The sequence below is a fragment of the Chionomys nivalis genome, chromosome 9 (assembly GCF_950005125.1).
Source record: "Chionomys nivalis chromosome 9, mChiNiv1.1, whole genome shotgun sequence".
In the NCBI taxonomy this organism is placed as follows: Eukaryota; Metazoa; Chordata; class Mammalia; order Rodentia; family Cricetidae; genus Chionomys; species Chionomys nivalis.
The window spans coordinates 52084128-52103068 of record NC_080094.1 but is presented as its reverse complement, the minus strand read 5'-3'; the positions used below and the strand labels follow the sequence as shown (position 1 = coordinate 52103068).

Below are 18941 nucleotides of genomic sequence, written 5' to 3'. Positions count from 1 at the left end.
TTGCACACCCTATGCGGTATTTGCACGAGGAAAGGAATTCGTCAACTCCAGAACGGACAGTCCTTTTCTTTTGGGGGCCTAGAACTAAAACCCACCCCATCCCATGCTCACAAAGCCTTCAGACAGCTTTGAAGGAGTGGGGAATAAGCCAAATTCTGACTGCATTCATTTTTTTCTTTCCTTCTTTTTTTTTCTGTTTTGATCTCTTCCTTCCCTTCCTTTCTTTTTTTTTTTTTTTCTCCTAAGCCAAGATCTCCTGCAGCCCAGACTGGTTTTCCTCTGGCTATGCAGCTAAGGTTAACCCAGAACTCCTGATCCTCCTGCCTCGACCTCCCAAGTGCTGGGACTCTGTGTGACCAATCTTTGTCAACCATTTTTGAATAACATTAGGTTTGAATTGGGGATGAATATCTTGATTATCTTGGAAAACTACAATTCTTCTCCAAGGTGGGCTGAGGAGTAATCTCAACTGGCAAAGTACTTGTTTAAGTGTTTAAGTGAGAATGGCATTTGATCCCCAGAACCCAAGTGAAAAAGGCAGGTATGGTGGTGTGTGCTCATAATCCCACTGCTGGGGAGACAAAGATGGTGGGGATCCATCATACTGCTGGGGAAGCAGGGATGGGGAATCTATCCCTCTTCTGGGGAGGCAGAGATAAGGGGATCCATCTCACTGCTGGGGAAGCAGAGACTGGGGGGAGAGATCCATCCTACTGCTGGGGAAGCAGGGACAGGGGAAATCCCTCTCACTTCTGGGGAGGCAGAGATGGGGGATCCATCCCACTTTGTGGAGGCAGAGATGGGGGGATTCATCCAACTCCTGTGGAGAAAGAGATGGAGGAATTCTTCCCATTCCTGTGGAGGCAGAGATGGGGGCAATGCCTGGGCCAGTCAGCTAGCATACTTGGTGAGCTCCAGGCCAGTGCAAAAGAGACCCTGTCTCAACAATCAAGAAGATTGACACCCAAGGCTGACCTCTGACTTCCACACGCATACACACACACACACACACACACACACACACACACAGACGTGCATACCTCCCTGACACGTGTACCCACACAACACACACATATTCTCTCTCTCTCTCTCTCAACCACACACACACACACACACACACACACCTCTCATCCAATAGCTACACTCCTGTGACTCTAAAGTCATGAGACTGAGGCCAGACTCTAATAAAATCCAATCTAGAACACAAAAGTTTATTAGAATAAAAATATATATACAATATCCAACATTAAAATTATTTCATGTCTCATGTATTTTTTCACCTGCATTAGTTTTTTAAAAATGCTTTAAAGCTCTATGCTTTAAACAATTTGCACATATGTAAACAAGTCTTAGATTACCAAAGATGCCATTACATCTGTTAGATCTTTAACATCAACATTTAGGGCTGGGAGCTATGAGTTATACCCTATTACACTAAGCACGTCTGTGAATTCTGGAAAGGAAGGAAGAAGACAAGAGTAACCCACTTGAGATGAGGTAAGCTGTAGTACGAGATTTTAGGACCAAATGTCGACAATAGAATGTTAAAAGCGTTCATGGAAAATTCACTTCATTTTCTTAGTGTTTGCATAGTCAAGGTTATTTTTTAAAAAATTAAAAAAAAAAAAAACTACCCAAATTTGTTTTCTAGAAAAAGAGACAAATATCTGATTCTACTTAGGATCTGCGGGATTTTTCCCCCTAAGTCTTTGTCCCATTCAGAAAAAAAGAAGCGATACGAATAGTCACAAGTCCACCAAAAAGGGGGAAAAATAAGGTTAGACCGACATTTCAAGCTGCCTTTTGGAAAGAAAATTAAAAACAGAGGTAGATGGTTAAATATTAGCGGCCAAGTTACTCAAGTGACTAATTTTTGCCTTGGTATGCATTTACTCCGCTTTTATGCTTGAAGCCAAACAGTAAAGAACCTGGGAGAAGAAAGTGAACCTAGTAAGAGTAATCTTCCTTGTGTCAAAGAAAAGTAACCCAGGCCTGGGAACCCTGTTAAAGACGTGATTGTTCAAAGCACTACAGTTCATGCATTTATTAAAGCGGAAGAATGGGCCTTGCTGCTATGCTTCTTAGGTATATCTGAGGCCGTGCTCAGAGCCACGCCATGCCCGCTCAGTCAAAGTAGGACTGAAGGGTGCCTCGGCGCCGGACGTCACAGGTCCAGCAGTGGAAGCCTCCCCCCAGGGAGTTGGCGTTTCGGATGTTAACCTTGATGGTACTGATGCCTGCATTGAGAGAGAAAGACTGGTCAGTCAGAGGGGACTCACATTAGAGCTCATAAGTCCAAATGCCTACAGGAACACGGAGGTTCAAATCCCTCAATCCAGTCTACAGTGGTCTCTTCTTTGTAATTTTGCTTCCACAGACTATATTTCATCTAACCTAGGCCATCACACTTCTTTAACATCTTCAACAAAAGAAGTCAATAGAGACAAGTTTTGTTCTATGGAGTGATCACAAATCAACAGCCTGGATGAGCAGATATACCTACCAAGTACTAAAATTAAGTACTGAAATGCCGACTCAACATAAACACAACAAGAACACATTCATCTTCTACATATTAACTGGGCTAGACCACCTCAAGGGAAAAATGCATCAGAGCTGTAGTTTACTATCTGGGTTGTGTGGTTATTCAGGTATCAGAGCCAATCAGACAATCGGCTTCAGCCGGCACCATTTGTGAGAACGTGCCTACGAATGCAGAGGCCACTTAACTAACAGCACTCAGACTCTGCCACGTTAGACACAGTAAGCTGTTCTTTTCCTCCTCCGTTTGAGGGGACATGAGCTGCAGAATCACTACAGGGCTCACTGTATGGTGGGGCGAACAAGTAGGCGTGAGAAAGACGCCCCTGAGGTACCCCTCCTACATCTTTGAAGTCTAAGAGTGCAGTTTGAATGGAAACACAAAGCGGATGTGGGATCAGAAGCATCCACGTCCTGGCTGGTCATGGCGTACTCATCCTCAACTGGAGGGAATCATAGCTATTTGAGGAAATTTATGTAAGTTCCCCATGACTAACTACATGACTTTAACTACAAAATTAAAACTATCAAATCAGATTATTTGGTACTTTCCATTAGTTTAAGTTGAGAAACAACAAAATCATAATAGATGAAAAAGTTGAACCCAAGAAATTTTGTTACTTAATGAAAGCCAAGGAAAACGTGGCTTGGCGCTATGGTCCAGTCACCAGATTCTGCTCAATTCAAAACTTCAAGCTATCTTTTAAAAAACCAATTCAACATTAAGGATAGGTGTGGCAAATAAGAAAATAGTCTTTTATGGAGCATATCGGAAATGCAGAACAAAATTTTAACAACCTAATTTCAACAGATAGGCTGCCTGGCTGTTACCAAATTCACCCCGAGGATATGACAAATGTGTTAAGAACCACTCGCACATCATCTGTACCCCATGGCTCACATGAAATTCTTTTGTTCAAGGTTTTCCTCAACAGTATTAGAATCCTGGTCTAAAACTTAAATGTCAAAATAGGAACACGTGGCCCCTAGTGAAACCAATCCTGCTCTTGAAAAGCGGAATGATGGGCTGGCATCCTGTACAGCATCTCAGAGTCATGTGAACTGTTTTAATGCATACACATGTCAATTTCCAGTTGTGTCCTTACAAGCCCTCTGAAACATGAGATTACCATTAAATTTCTTCTAAAGGGCCCTCAGTAATTCCTTCTCTGTAGGAAGGCAAAGCAACTCATCTGTATATGGTAACTCTCACTCAGCATGTGGGCACCAGGAAACCAGCAGAGAGACAGAAGACTGATTAACTATTGCCACCGGATGTTTCAGGACCTCATGATATATGCCCAACTTTTAAAGGCTATGCTTAATAGAAGCAAAATCACTAACCAATTAAAAGGTAATAACTTGGTACATTTACCAAGTAAAAGGTAATATTTTGGTACATTTAAAGGGAACAGAAATCAAATTCAATAAATCATATTTTAGACCCCGCATGTCTTTTCTTCAGTTAGTGGTGACCACTGTTTATATGTGACAACGTGCCGCATTCATCACACATACCCAACTTCTCAAACATCTTCTGAATTGGGACTTCATTGGCGTCTACCATGACCCGCTTCTCATCCAGCATTAAGACGTTCATGGAAAGCCATTTGGATGACATCCAGAGAGGATGATCTGAAAACAGCACCAACTGTTAGAGCACGCGTGTCTGATCAAGGGAAGGGCACTGAAGTGACACCCGGTCCCTGCCTGCTTCCGTTCCCACAAGAGAGCGTATTTTACTATCTCGTGTTACCTTTTTCTTTCTGACACGTTTTCACTATGGTGACACAAAATGACGCTGGGCTGCAATTCCCCTGCCTCAGCCTTCTCTGCACTGGCATTGCTTACCTTTTTCTTTCTGACACGTTTTCACTATGGTGACACAAAATGACGCTGGGCTGCAATTCCCCTGCCTCAGCCTTCTCTGCACTGGCATTGCTTACCTTTTTCTTTCTGACACGTTTTCACTATGGTGACACAAAATGACGCTGGGCTGCAATTCCCCTGCCTCAGCCTTCTCTGCACTGGCATTGCTGTCCTGTTCCACCCTGCTCTGCTTTGTTTGTGCTTTCAGTTAGTTCTTGTACTACCGGGGACCAAACATGCTAGACAAGCGCTCGCTCTACCACTGAACTTCCAGCTTTGAGAACCTATTTTGATTGTAGAACAACATATTTATAAATCTTACAAAGCAATCCACATTCCTCAGGCGTTTGGAATTCATCCCATCTTATTTTAAAAGTCGTATCTTGCTTCATATGATCTTTTAAATTCTGTCTCCTCATTTTTGTTTTCTGTGAAAGGAAAACTCACAAACACTTGGGCCGGCCTCACTCTAGAACGAGCCGGCACTTTACTGCTCACCGGGGAAATGCCATCTCTAGTGTGACAAAAGATGGCTCTCTCTGCAGGTGAAGACACTTGGTCACAAAGGATGTAAAAGCCGACATACCATCGGGGATGACTGGTGATGGAGGAGTAACTATGGTCCATCCTGCTTTCTTGAAAAGATCAATCTGTAAGACCAAACAACCCAACAGACTTAAATCCACATTTGCCACTGGGTTTCTGGGAGTCATTATGGTTTTGTTTTTAAAGATGAAGTCTGCCATATTGCCCAGGTTGGTCTTGATCTCACAATCCCCCTGCCGCAGCACCACAAGCATGTGCTCACTCAGCTCTCCTTATCATGAATAGCTCTTTTGCAAGTCATCTCCTCCATTTACAAAATAAGGACACATTTTTTTTTTTTAAAAGTTGATGACTTTGGGGGATGGAGAGGTGGCTCAGTGCTTAAGAGCACTGGCTGCTCTTCCAGAAGGCCTGGGTTCAATTCCCAGAACCCACATGGCAGCTCACAACAACAGTCTGTAACTCTAGTTCCAGGGAGAGCCAACACACAAACCTGCAGGTAAAATACCAAGGCACATAAGAAAATAAATAAGTCATACATTTTTTTTTAAAAAAAAGTTGGTGATTCTGTTTAAATTATAATTTAAAATAGCTGCGGATACCTGTACCAGGTCTGTACAAGAACTGGCTGTCAACAGCGAGACACAGATGGAGGAGGGGCTCAAGGGCCCCACCCTTTTCTAATGAACTGTTTGCTATTGATAGAGTCATGGCCTTCACTTGGCACCCAGTGGTGAGCCTATCAGGCTCCAGTGGATAATCCCAGTCCAGCAGTCACACAGATGACCCTGGTTGGACTAAATGGGTCACAAAACCAAACCAAAGTCATGAATATAGAAAAGGGTATGGCAGGGTGGTGTGGAGTTGAGGGGGATGGGAGGATTGAAGAAAGAATGCATTGTTTGTCTGAAGTTGTCAAAGAACGAACTTAAGTATGTGGGATGTGTGTGTGTGTGTGTGTGTGTGTGTGTGTCTGTCTGTCTGTAAAGCTTTACAGGTTTCAAAATTTAAAACACCAAAGATACTTTCCCAAGACATTCTTATTAAAGAAAACTTAAATGCCTTCTGGTTAGTTATAAGAAAGCCACGCTGTGATGATGCTAAGCTGACAGCCTCTCTGCTCCACAGTCCCGACATTCTGTGCAGCCATGAATAAGGACAAAGGTCAGGGACATAATGTCAAAGCAGCACAGTTGTCACGGGATAGCCATTACAAGTGAGTCATCGCCACACAAACATTCTCCCACTTAGTACATCAACACGTCCTAGTAGATGAAATGGATCATCTTGGTCCTTAGGTATGAAAATAAGGGACAGGTATGACCCGCGCGCGCGCAGCATGAAAGGACTTTTGAAAGCTATGCTACAGCCTTGTAAACAACTCACTTCCCAGCTGGATCGAGAGGCAGCAGGGAGAAGATAAGAGGCTGTGGGTGAGAGGGAGGGAGCAGGGTCAGCTTGGCAGATCTGCTCCTCCCCAAGAAGGCAGACTGAAGGGCGTCTGACCCGCTTGAGGGGGAAGACACCTAATGCTCAGGGCATTGCTCTGGCCGTGCCAAAGTCACTTGTTTATAAATAATCCTATTGAGCTGCAATTGAAAATGGTGAAGAAATCACTTTCGAAGGATAAACATAGACATACAATTTGATGCGTGATAGCCGCAAACAGCGAAAATCTCAGTCTGATGATACCATCCTAACAGTCACAATGGCAGTGTCGAGTTCTGCACACTGGGAATCTTGTAAACATAAGCAATTCAATGTCTGATAATAATGCCACTGACGGTTGCTGAAGTTGTCATTTAGAACCACTGGGGCCATGGAAACACTTAAGGTGCCAAGGCTCTTTTGTTTAAATAAAGTTGCCAGGTTCTCTAGCTTTTCTGGCGTCCTAAGAACTCTCCTACCTGGTGACACGGCCGGTCAGGATTGGAGAGCACAAGGCCAGGTCCGATGATGTTGAAGGTGGCGTCGATATGCATTGGATTGGGGTCTTTAAAAGAGATGATGTGGACCCTGTAGTCCGGAGCAAGATGCCTACGCATCCATTCGATGCCCAGAAAGTTTGTAACCTGAAAGTAAAAACAATCTTAAAAATATTCCATTCTAAGTTTGGGAAACCAAAAACATGTAGGATTTAAATGTTTAAATTTAGCAATCAAGAATGCGATAAAGTAGCCTGAGGCTTTAGGGAGGTTGTTAGCAACCTGGCTTCTCTGAGCAAAAATATCTCTTCCGGCTCGAATGAAGTCAGCAGCGTCAAAACATGGCTCAAACTCGGTCGTCACAAACTTTCCCTGGGAGGCCAATTTGTGTCTGTCTTCCACAGAATGGATGGGATAATCCTAGTTGGAACGAGAAGGAACACACACATTGCATTTAGGTTTTTAAGGAATTTATTTACAAGGATATACATGGTTTTAAAAATTAATTCACTAGCATCATTTCCCAAAATATTACAATTCGATTCTAGATTAAAACAACCATGGAAACGATGTTCGTCTGTGATGGCCAATTCTGATCGCCAATCTGATTGGTTAAGGAAAGCCCAAGGGATTGGTGAAGGATATCCCTTTAGCATTTTCAGAAATAAAATAGATTACGAGGGGCTCTAGCCTAATCAGTGGATTAATCCCTTGATGGAGTCATATGATCACATTATAAAAAGTGAAAATTAGGAGGTGGGGCGTAACTGGGAGAAGGTGGGTCACTGGGGTGTGTCCTGGGGGCTCTCTCCTGCTCTGGTCTCCTGCTTTCTCCTGTATTCCCTTTCTCTTTTTGGTCGGCCAAGAAGTCAAAACATCTCCTGCAGGCTTCTGTCAACACATTGTTCTGCCAAAGCATGCGGGTAGGGCGATGACATCCAAACTATGAGCTAAGATCATCCCTTTCTCTTGTAGATTCTTCCCTCGAGTCCCTTGTCACAACAAACAGAAAAGTAATACAAACAAATCAAAACAAAACCACCACCACAACAACGAAATGAAAAACTAGGCATTAGAGTAACTTCCTGACACGTAGAAACAAGTAGTGCAGGTAGCAATTGATTCTGAAAACAGTCCATGACACACATGTGCACACACATACACAGACACCCATGCACACGCACACACACACACACGTGCAAACACACACAGACACACACAGAGTCACACATAGAGATGCACACACACACACACACACACACACACACACACACACACACACAGTGCAGGTAGTTACAATGCTGAAAGCCAGCGGGATGAAGTCGCCCTTTTCCTTTAGAGAAGGGATTTGGACCTGAGCCCAATTTATACCCTAAAACGAGATGCCAGGTTGCTCCCTGCCAGATTTGGATGTGCAGGATTTATTTTTCATTTCTGCCTTTAAATGCCTAGAATAATTTTTTGCTTTAAAATTATTTCTATAAGTGATTTTTTTTCTAAGAATCATAGTTATCTTACTAAGGACATATATCCCTTGTATTTGTGGAGGAGATTAGTTCTAGTATCCCATAAACACTAAAGTCTATGGATGTTCAAATTCACTGCATAAACAAGCACATTTGCATAGATTTATGCATGTCCTCCTGAATCCTTTAAGACACCTCTAGAGCCGGGCGGTGGTAGCACCCACCTTTAATCCCAGCACTTGGGATACAGAGGCAGGCGGATCCCTTGAGTTCGAGACCAGCCTGGTCTACAGAGTGAGTTCCCGGACAGCCTCCAAAAGCTACACAGAGAAACCCTGTCTCGAAAAACCAAAACCAAAGCAAACCAAACCAAACCAAAACAACAACAACAACAAAAACTAAAACACCTCTAGATTAGTTATAACCCTCAGTGCAACCCAAATGTCATAGAAAAAAAAATGTTATGCCATATTGTCGTTGAATGACAGGCACAGTTTTCAAAAATATTATTGGAATTTGGTTGAATTCAGGGGTGCAGAACCTGCGGGCAGGAGATAACTGCACCTTTCACCTCACTGAGAATCTGACCAAGATACCAGATGCTTTTGCTGGAAGAAGAGAAAGACTTCATCCTAAAGACTGCTGTGGCTCCAGCAGTGACTAGCAATGTGCCCTTAGGACAAGTTTGAGTCCCAGTGATGAAATGATAACATGCTATCACTGCCTTCTAGAGTTTTGTTGTTTTGTTTTGTTTCAAGACATGGTTTCTGTGTAGCCCCGGATGTCCTGGAACTCACTTTGTAGACCAGGCTGGTCTTGAACTCAGAGACCCAACTACATCTGCCTCCTGAGTGCTGGGATTAAAGGCGTAGGTCACCATTACCATCACTTTCTAGAGTTTTTGTAAGAATAAATATGATTGGTGATACGTCCTGAGTCCAGGGCTCAGTCCAGTGTCAGCAGTAAATGTTATTGCTGTTATAATCATTAACATTTGCTCCTAGTTTCATCTAAACATAGTATGTTTTTAAATGAATATGCGTAATATATGTAAAGTCCCAGAGAATTCCTTTCTTATGCTTTGTGGATTACTTGGAACAGCAGTCACTAACACGCTGGTCTATAGCTAGGGACATACCTTGTCATACAGTTCATCAGCCATGGTGGGCTTGGGTGCTGTCGTCCACTTGGCGCCACGGTGGAAGTAGTCTTTGATAAGTGACCTGTATGCTCGGTACTCAAAGAAGCGTGACCGCCATGCCATGGGAGCCTCAATAATCTCATTTCCCACAACCATCAGGATGTCTCGAGGCATCGCACTGTATAAACCTATTGGACCAAAAGTTCCATGGCCATCTCAGAAATACAACTTTCCAAAACATCAAAGCATGTATAACACAATCTATTTGTAGCAAAGTTTACTAAAAGCCTTGTTTGTCTATGTAATTATACAATACGTGGCAGAAAAAAAATGATACACACTAGACTAGGTGGTTGATGAGAATTCCCTGTTGGGAGTGACGTCAAGCCAAAATGGAAACAAAGAATTGAGAAAGATTTTGAACCATCAAGGCTTCTCTACTTGCAGGTTCCTTTTTAAAGATACAGAAACAGAGTTCACAAGGGACAGTGTGACATCGTAAGATACAGAAACAGAGTTTACAATGGGCAGTATGACATGGTAAGAACTAGGCTAAGATCATTCTGAGAAATAAATTACAGAACTCACACACAAGAGCAATTGTGAAATAGTGGCAGTTTTAAAAAGGGGATGTCTCCATTTCCCCCTTAAAAGTTGAAACATGTGTATCTGTGTGGAAGTAGGGGCACTGGAAGAGGGCGCCACACCCCTGGAGCTGGAGTTACACGCTGTTATGAACTGCCTGATGTGGGGGTGCTGGGAACACTGAACTCCCAGGTCTTCCTCAAGAGTAGTGATGGCCCTTAACTGCCTAGCCGTCTCTCCAGCCCCTCTATTTCCATTTTAATTTCTGTCATTAAGGAAAACTAGGAACAATTCAGTGTTCCTATGAAAAATGTCTATAACATTCAGAAGCTTAGAATGTGTACACCTCAACCATATCAAAATAAACCACATGCTTCCTCAATAATCTCTAAGGTGTTAAAGGAGAAGTAAGTAAAACAAAGGATTCTTCAAGAAATTCTATGAGCATCCTCCCTGTGTATCTGAGAAGGAAATAAAAAACCAAGGATCTGCCAGATTATTTTCATGACGCTGCTTACCTGTAGACTCAAAATCCGGAGTCTTATACTTCAACGACCAGTCGATGGGGTCAGGGCGCCTCACTGTCACGCCTTCCATTTTCAAAATATTGCACATTTCTTCAATTTCGGCAACAGCCTTTTTCAGATGCTCTTTGGGAAAATAAAGACCTCCGTTTTTCTGGTAAAATGGCCAGTACTTTTCATATGTATTGGCCTAGAAGCAGAAGAAAGTAAATGAAAGCGTTACAGGAGAATAAGACAGCTCCAGGTAGGCTTGCAGGCCAGGAAGAGCTATTTGCACAGTGGAAGAGGGACCCAGACTGCAAACAGGTCCGTTCAGAGCTCATCCCCAGCACTGAGCACACCAGCTTCCGCACAGACCCCAGGATTTGGTGCCTGAAGATCTCTAAATCATCTTGTTATATATTTTTAGAGACTTGTTTTTATTTGTATGTGTGTGTGCACGCGTGCTTGTGCCAGAAGAAGGTGCTGGATTTCCTGGAGCTGCAATTACAGTTATGAGCTGTGCCCGACACTGGTGTTGGAACTAAGCTAGAGGTCCTCTGGAAGAGCAGGAAGTGTTCTAAATCACTGAGCATCTTTCTCCAGCCCCAAATTATCTTGAGGTCTTTGATCCTTCTGCCTCAGATCTCATGCCTAACCCCTAACAGCTTGTCTGTCCCCGATCCAGGCTTGGAATCTTCCTGGCTGTGCTTCACAGACAAAGCAGGACATAGACACTCCTGTTAGAGAGTCTCACTGAGATGAAACAAGATATCAAACCAAACAAAGAAGAAAAACCCCTACACTAAGTCAAGACCCGAAATGATCCACAAACTCCTGAGTTCTTACAGGAAAGCTGCACTTCCAGAGATTTTTGTGGGACAAAAAGGATATTTTAACTGTGTGAAGATTATGTTCTCAGAAATGTTTTACTTGTCTTAACCTGCATGGCTCACTTTCCCGCTGGACAGAATTTGCATTCAACAAAATTGGGCAGCGACACAAGGCAGACTTTGGAGTTTGTCAGTTGTGTCTCACACCTAGCACCCCCACCTCTCTCAAATTAGGTCTCACCTCATCTCAGGCCCCTTGGGAAGTAATCTGCAAGTAAAATGCAAGCTCACAGAGTTTCAGGATTCCAGAAGCTAAAGATGTAAACACTTTCCAAAGGTGAGATGCAAGCATAAAGATGGAAAGAGTCTATGTTCAGATTGTTGGGCTTGTACCTAAGCTGTCAGTCAGTTTAAAGGAATACACTGGGCCAGTGCATGCTGCATGTTACAGTACCCAGAGAGATGAAGCAGCGAATCCAGACCCTGAGAAAAACTCTTAGGACTTCATCACAGCCCTGGCAAAGCCATGCAACATGTAAACGTTTTTAGCTGAAAAACACATTCGACACAGGTATTGTTTTTAAGTTTCTTCGCATCACTCACTGGTTGACAACCAACTACTGGTTCCAGTCATGTCTTATACATAAGGTTTCTACCTCAAATCTGACATTTGTAGATAGCAGTAAGTATTAGAACGAAGGGGCAGAGATGGGTTAAAGGCTCAAGTGCACCAGAATACGCTTAGTTTAGCACTTTGATGATCCTACCCAAGAGACATTGCGCTCAAACATGTGATCTCTTCACATGCAGGGCGGAGAGGTTGTGCGCTCACCTCCTACATGACTAAACAGGACAAGAGCTTCAGTCTTCTGACTGGACAGTGTTCCAAATAGTCAGGGGCTTGACTACTATGTTCTATAAGTTTGAATGTTTCCACCTTGATGTATAAAATCTTCTAAAACTAGGATTCTTTATTAAGGTTCTTCTTAAAGATCTTTGTTTTTGTTTGTTTTGAGGTAAGGTCTCATCATACAGCCTGGCTGGCTTGGAATTCAATCTGTAGACCAGGCTGGTCTTGATCTCACAGAGATCTGCCTTCCTCTGCCAAGTGTTGGGAGTAAAGATGTGCACCACCACACTTGACATTTCTAATAGTTTTGTTCATCAGAACTGGGCTAACTGCCTAGATCTTCAATATCAAAGACATTCCTCCCCCTCAGTTTATGTCTCTGCTTCTATATTTACCTTAATATGATAAATAGAAAATATATTTTCCTACCTCTGCTTAGTCTGGAACCCAGGTTGGAGGACACAGAATAAGCTGAGAAGCAGAACTTCCAAAAGTATGAAGGATGCTAGCTAACCAGGCTCTGAAAGCTGAGCTGTTAGTAAACTAAGGTCCCCAGGCCAAATCCAGCCAGGCTGCTGTTTTTACCAACACACGTTTAAGGGGACTCACCACGCTAATTTTGTTACACGGTACTGTGGCTGCTTCCCCATTGTAGTGGCAGGGCTGAGAGTCAAAAAGCTGCAGCGTAGACGTACATTCTCTGCAAAGCCTGAGTCATTTACTCTCTGACTTTCGACAGAAACAGTTTTCTGGTCACTGTTCTGATTAAGTTGACTTTTGAAGATCTATGAACATATAGCCAACTTCTAACCCAGGAAAAATATTATCAGCGTGAAACATTTGAGTACTTTTATGGCTAATCCACTCTTAATGAAAGCAAAACAAAAACAAAGTAATGTCAAACCAAAACAAGTAGTTTTCTACTCCCGGGAGTTTCTTCAGTAGTAGCTAGAAACAGAGGATAATGATTCTTTATTTTCCTCTCTGACACATCCTGGTACTACTGCCCAGCCATTCACCACTCCATCTTCTCATGCCAGGCACATCTCCTGCAGTCCACTGAGGGACAAGAAGCCTTTGACAATTCAACACAGAATTACGGCAGACACAGTTGTGTCGTCTTGCCAGACTCACTCCAAAGTATTTAGTGTCGCGTATCTGTTCAGAGCGAACCTTGTCTTGCTATGAAAGACTAAGTCAACTATTCTGGGAGAAAAATTTTATTTGAACAAATGTTGGTGCAGTTTATAATCCGGCAAACATTGGACAAAGTCCAAATGATCAGGGCAAATTACATTTTCTGAGGAAGATTTAGACATTGTTTACACTTCCTTTATAACCTTGATAAATGAGTTAGCAATCATTTACCAAGAATTTTCCAGACAGTGAGCACTCCACTGTGGCACATGACGTCTTTGACAACCTATGGCAGAGATGGAGCTGCATTCCTGGAAACTTTGTAGCCTCACATCCTGAAACCCTCTGTGCAGTCTGTCTGTCTGCTCCACTAATTTTCAAATGCCCTCTCTGGAAAATCTAAGAAATACCAATAGACTCAAACTTTTTGTTAATCAGGCAATAAACTTGTATTACATTAACCTTAATTAATAATATTTTTGGAGTCCTCTATCAAGGGCCTTATGTAAAAAAAGACAAAAGCAACTATTTACTATGTTTTACAAAAGAAAAAGCTATTAAGTCTTTAAAATAGTGCTTTCTGACCTATGTGTTTCTTGTTCCTTTGAAAAAAATTTCCAACGTGTGTGTCTTGAAGATATTTTAAACTCTATTCACCTATACACCTATACACTTTACTACATTGTTTTAGCAATCTTTTGTTTTTGAAACAAGGTTTTGCTATGTAGGCTGGGCTGGTCCTGAACTCAAGATCCTCCTGACTCAATGTCCTGAGTATTAGCATTATAGGCATATGTCACCGAATCCAGTCCTTCCTTCCTTCCTTCCTTCCTTCCTTCCTTCCTTCCTTCCTTCCTTCCTTCCTTCCTTCCTTCCTTCCTTCCTTCCTTCCCAGGGTTTCTCTGTGTAGCCCTGGCTGCCCTCGAACTTACTCTGTAGGCCAGGCTGGCCTTGAACTCACAGAGATCTACCTGCCTCTGCCTCCTGAGTGCAGGAATCAAAGGCGTGCACCAACACTGCCTGGCTCTTATTGTTCTTAAACAGAGTAATTTTATCCATGTTCCTGGGCCTAGGGGCACACGTCTGACACCCTACCACTGGGAGTTAGAGGCAGGGAGGGGGGGTCAGGAATTCAAGGTCATCTTTGGATAGTTTAAAGTTAGCTTAGGCTTCATGAAACTCATCTCTTTATCTTTCTATCTACCTTCGAGAGGACATATATATCTTCTATTTACTTTTTCCTCCCTCAATGCCTAGCTCAGTCTGTTACATAAAACAGAAGTAACCAGAAAAGTGAATGAAAATCAATATGGCTAATGCTACTGGTATCTACACCTAATATATTCCCAGCATACTTTTGTAATGTAACTGGCAAACTGGATCCATGAAACTACGACTTTTACTTTCCATATTTTGTGCTTTACAACATATAATTTGATAGTTTCAAGTTTAATCCTGGGAGGTAGTTGGCAAACTTATAGGAATTCTGCAGGCCAAGCAGCTGTCAAGATGAGTTATCTAGCTTTTACCAGGTAACTAATTCAATGCCAGCCCCCTGCCTTTAACGACATTCATTCCACAAGTACTTTAAACTACAAAGTCTAAAGTCACAAATCAAGCATCAAAACACTTCAAATGATCTCCGAGGATTCTGATTCCTTAAGATCACATGGTATTGGGGCTGGACAGATGGTTTAGTAGTTATAAGCACTTCCTGTTCTGCCAGAGGACCTGAGTTCAGTTCCCATCACCCATGTCTGGCGCTTAGAACTACCTGTTACTCTAACTCCAGGGGATCTGACACCCTCTTCTGGCCTCCACAAGTATGTGTACAGGCACACACACACACACAAGTTAAAGACATCTGAGGTCAATTTAATGAATATATAGTGGTCAATAATTTTAAAGATGGATTAGATGATAAACTATTGCCTGAATTTGAATTTTCTCAATCAAAATGGATAGGGATTTCTTTTCAAGAAAAGACTTTGAAAGACTATATCTTATTTATTTTATAATATGGGGATAACATATACATTAATCTGCTTAGCAAATTTCAGTGATCAGAACCAGAGATACATCCAGAACAATATGAAGAAACCCTTGCTGTCTCTGCCAGGTCTCACTCAAGAACTACTTCCTTCAGAATACTTTGTAACTACCCAATGCTTGGCACTGGCTCTCCCCTCAACGTTCCTTGCACTTCAACCACCCTGTCAGCTGGGTGGCATAGATACATAGAGACTGCTTCAAGGTATACATCGTATCTCTCCAAACAGAAGTGAGCTACTTTATGTCCGGGCATTTCTGGTGACATGGCTACAGATTTATTTCCCCACTCAGCATTGAAGATGAAAATGTAGATATTTAGGAAGAACTCATGTACACTTAAGATTTATAAGTTAATTTATAGATCACGATTAACAAGATTTTAAAAAGTGCTTACAAAAAGGAAGGGGCCCTTACATGACACTCCATCTGAACACTAGCCCATATGGGCCACAAGAATACTGCAAGTAATTATTAGGAGTTTACTTTTTAAAAGGAAGGTATCGCTTATTGCCAGGAAGCTCTGGAGGGTATGGGAAAGACATTGTAGAGCATAGGTAGTGGCAGAAGGGAGTGCAGGAAAGTGGGCGAGACACACTTGGGTGGGAGCAAAGGCCTGATTCTTATTGGTCCTTGGTTGTTTGCTAAAGTCCAGGTAGGCTACTAGAACAGAAAGAAACTTAAATAGGAATGAATATCTGCTAGCTGGCAACACTCACACATCTCTAAGAGGAGGTAATAAGTGAACGGGAGTCCTGGAGGTACACGGAGCCAGCTTGTGGAGAAACCTGAATACCATGAGGGCTTTATTCTCAGCAATGGAAGGAGGGTGTTAGTAAGGCAGGGGAATCGTGGGATCATAATGAGTCACATGATCAAATCTGGGTTTAAAACAGTCACTCCAGTAGTGGCTGGGATATGGTCTGGAGAGGGCAGAGAGGAGAGGCAGCTGGGAGCTTACAGCAGTCTTCTGGGCATAGATTAACTCCAGACCTAGGGCAGAGACTGAAGCGTAGGGCAAGATTCCTTTCGACGAAAGACTTGATGTGGGGAACGTGACTGAAGGGGAAATCAAAGATGACTGGTGTTTTAATCTGATTAAGTAAAACTGCCAAAAATTAAAAGGAAGAAATGAAGACTTTGGCTTACAGATGTCCTACAACTGGAACTCTTGCTGTGCCAATTTCCAACTCCACATCTACTATGGAGTTCACAGTGGAGACCTAGACTAGAAGACCCATAGGGGAGTGGTCTGGCCTGGAGCAAAGGAGCGGGCAGAAGCTGCGAGAACGGCTACAAGAGCGAGACGAAAGTGAAATAACGGACTAGCAAGTCTCGGAAGGAAAACATGGAGGAATACCCAAAGAATAAGCTCCAAGGAAAGCTCTCCTCGACTCCCAGGGACGTTTCAAGAAGGAAGCGATGTGTAAATACCGAATACTGGTACGAGCAAGCAAAATGACTTAAAATTACTCTGCTGCCCCACCGAGGTGAAAGCGGCTGCAGAGGAGGGCGGGAGCCGAATCAGGCTGCAGGGGCTGTGGAGAGAACTTCCTGCAAACCCTTGCTTACCTTCACCTCCACCGTGAATGGTGGGACACAGGCATTTTCTGCCCTGCCCACTATCACTTCCTCTAAAGGGTCCCATTCGTTGTAAGAGGAGACAGGGCAGTTCTTGGGTAGAGGATCGGTGGCCTTGTCTTCAGCTGCACAGGAGTTCCGGGAGGAAGCTGTAGCTGCCTGGGTACTCTGGAAAGTTCGCTGCACCCATCCTGTCAAGAGTCCTCCAAGCTTAAGAAACAAAAACAAAACAAAACAAAACCCTCAAACAAGGTGGAGTTAAAGTCTGAGAAGCCAGGACAACACAGACAGAGACACTAAGATGTTTGTAAAGAGAGGGTTGTGGGCAACTTAAAACAAACAAACAAGCCACTCAACTTTTTGTTGATTATAGATTTTGTTTTTGTTTATGTTAAATGCTGTAACTTAAAAAAAAAAAACCCGGAGAAGATCTGGTTCCTGGCCACCACAATCCCTGTCTGTATCTCAGAATAATGCAAACAAGCTTTCAGAAACATTCACAGAAGACAGGTCATTCTCTTCCCCAAATAAGTGCCCTGTCATGTCCAACTGGGGGAGGAAGTCGACCTTCCTCAGTCTGAAAATTGGACTCTTTTTACTGTGAATAACACGGAATCATTTGAAAAGATCTTGCCTTTCAGAATGAGAAGCTCCAACCTATTTTTTTAAAGTCTCTGACGTATACTTCACATTCCTTAGCATTTCAAGTCAGAGAGTGACCAACTGTCACTTACTCCATGTTACAGATTGTCCCTGATTCCCTTGTTAAAAATAGAGACCTCTATAACCCAGAGCGGGGAGGACTCCTTAACCCACTCCCCTGTGCAAACCTCAAACCCCCGCACCCCCCCCCCCCCCGTCTCAATCGGGCTGTTAAAATTCCTCCAGAAGGGAGCTGGAGGAACCCAAAGGGTGGAGACCCAAAGCAAGAGGGCGAGTGACAGTTGTTCAGGAACCAGCTGCTGTCAGAACTCATCTGCCAGAGCTATTCCTGTTGAGGGGCCAGGGAGAATCTGCAGGCATGCGCAGAGATCCCAGGGAAGCAGAGGGCAGGGCGGAGTAGCAGGTGGGGAACAGATTGGACTCATTCCAACTCTCCAGTAAGCATAGGGAATCCCTGTTACAGCTGAAGCCCGCAGCTCCATCCATCCACCCACGGGCATCTTCCCAGAAAAATGCCTTCGCGGGCTACCCAACCCAGACCACGCCACCCTCTCACTGGGGAGTCCGATCCCCCTCTGGGTTCCCACCCTGAATCCCACAGAGGTCCCAAGGCTGCAGAAGAACGCACCCGAGATCCGATGTAGTGCACCGCCTCAGCACCTCGGCTGCCGCCGCGTAGACACCTCACCCTCAGCATCGCCCTGGTCCTGCCGGCTCCGCGTGCACAAGGTCCCAGCCACCGCCCTCGCTCCAGCTCCCGGCCTGCGGCCGCGCGCGTTCCTTTTGTAGCCGCGCCCCGGGCCCGGCCTATTGGCTGTCGGGAGCAGGTGGCCTCAGCGCCGGCGGGTCACATCCCGGGACTTGCCCTTTTTTAGCTTGTGGTCCCGTACTGGCTCAAGGGAGCGCCGCGAAGCCCTACAGGGAGGCTACGCCGTCCCTAGTCCGGGTGGTCTGTTCATCTATCTCTTTGGAAGTGCATTTTGCCTCCTGACTACTGTGCAAAGGCCAAGGACAGTCCTGGGCTTAAATTCAGGTCTGTGCATTGACCCGGAACCCAAAGTGACACCGAGTAGAACGACCCTGGGTTAGTTTCCTACTTTTACCACCTGAGCCTGTGGGGTGGTCTTCAGAACACTAGCCCTTCAATCTTGAAAACAGAAAGACACTAAGTCAGAAATAAAGGAGGGCTGCAGATCAGATAGCTTTTCTTTCCGAAGCCTTCCTTGAAATGTTTCTTTGGACATGGCTTGGG

General features: G+C 43.8%; 1 protein-coding gene across 1 annotated transcript; it reads right to left on the bottom strand.

Annotated features, from left to right (window-relative positions):
* Positions 1-1185: 1185 nt before the first annotated feature.
* Positions 1186-18469, bottom strand: Gatm (glycine amidinotransferase). Its single transcript, XM_057781661.1, has 9 exons — positions 18318-18469; positions 17018-17236; positions 10592-10787; positions 9486-9676; positions 7164-7301; positions 6864-7028; positions 4997-5060; positions 4060-4176; positions 1186-2237 (listed from the first exon to the last, which is right to left on the bottom strand). Exons 1-9 carry the CDS (start codon positions 18384-18386, stop codon positions 2125-2127), a joined length of 1272 nt encoding a protein of 423 aa, XP_057637644.1. The 5' UTR covers positions 18387-18469; the 3' UTR covers positions 1186-2124.
* Between the last annotated feature and the right edge of the window lie 472 nt (positions 18470-18941).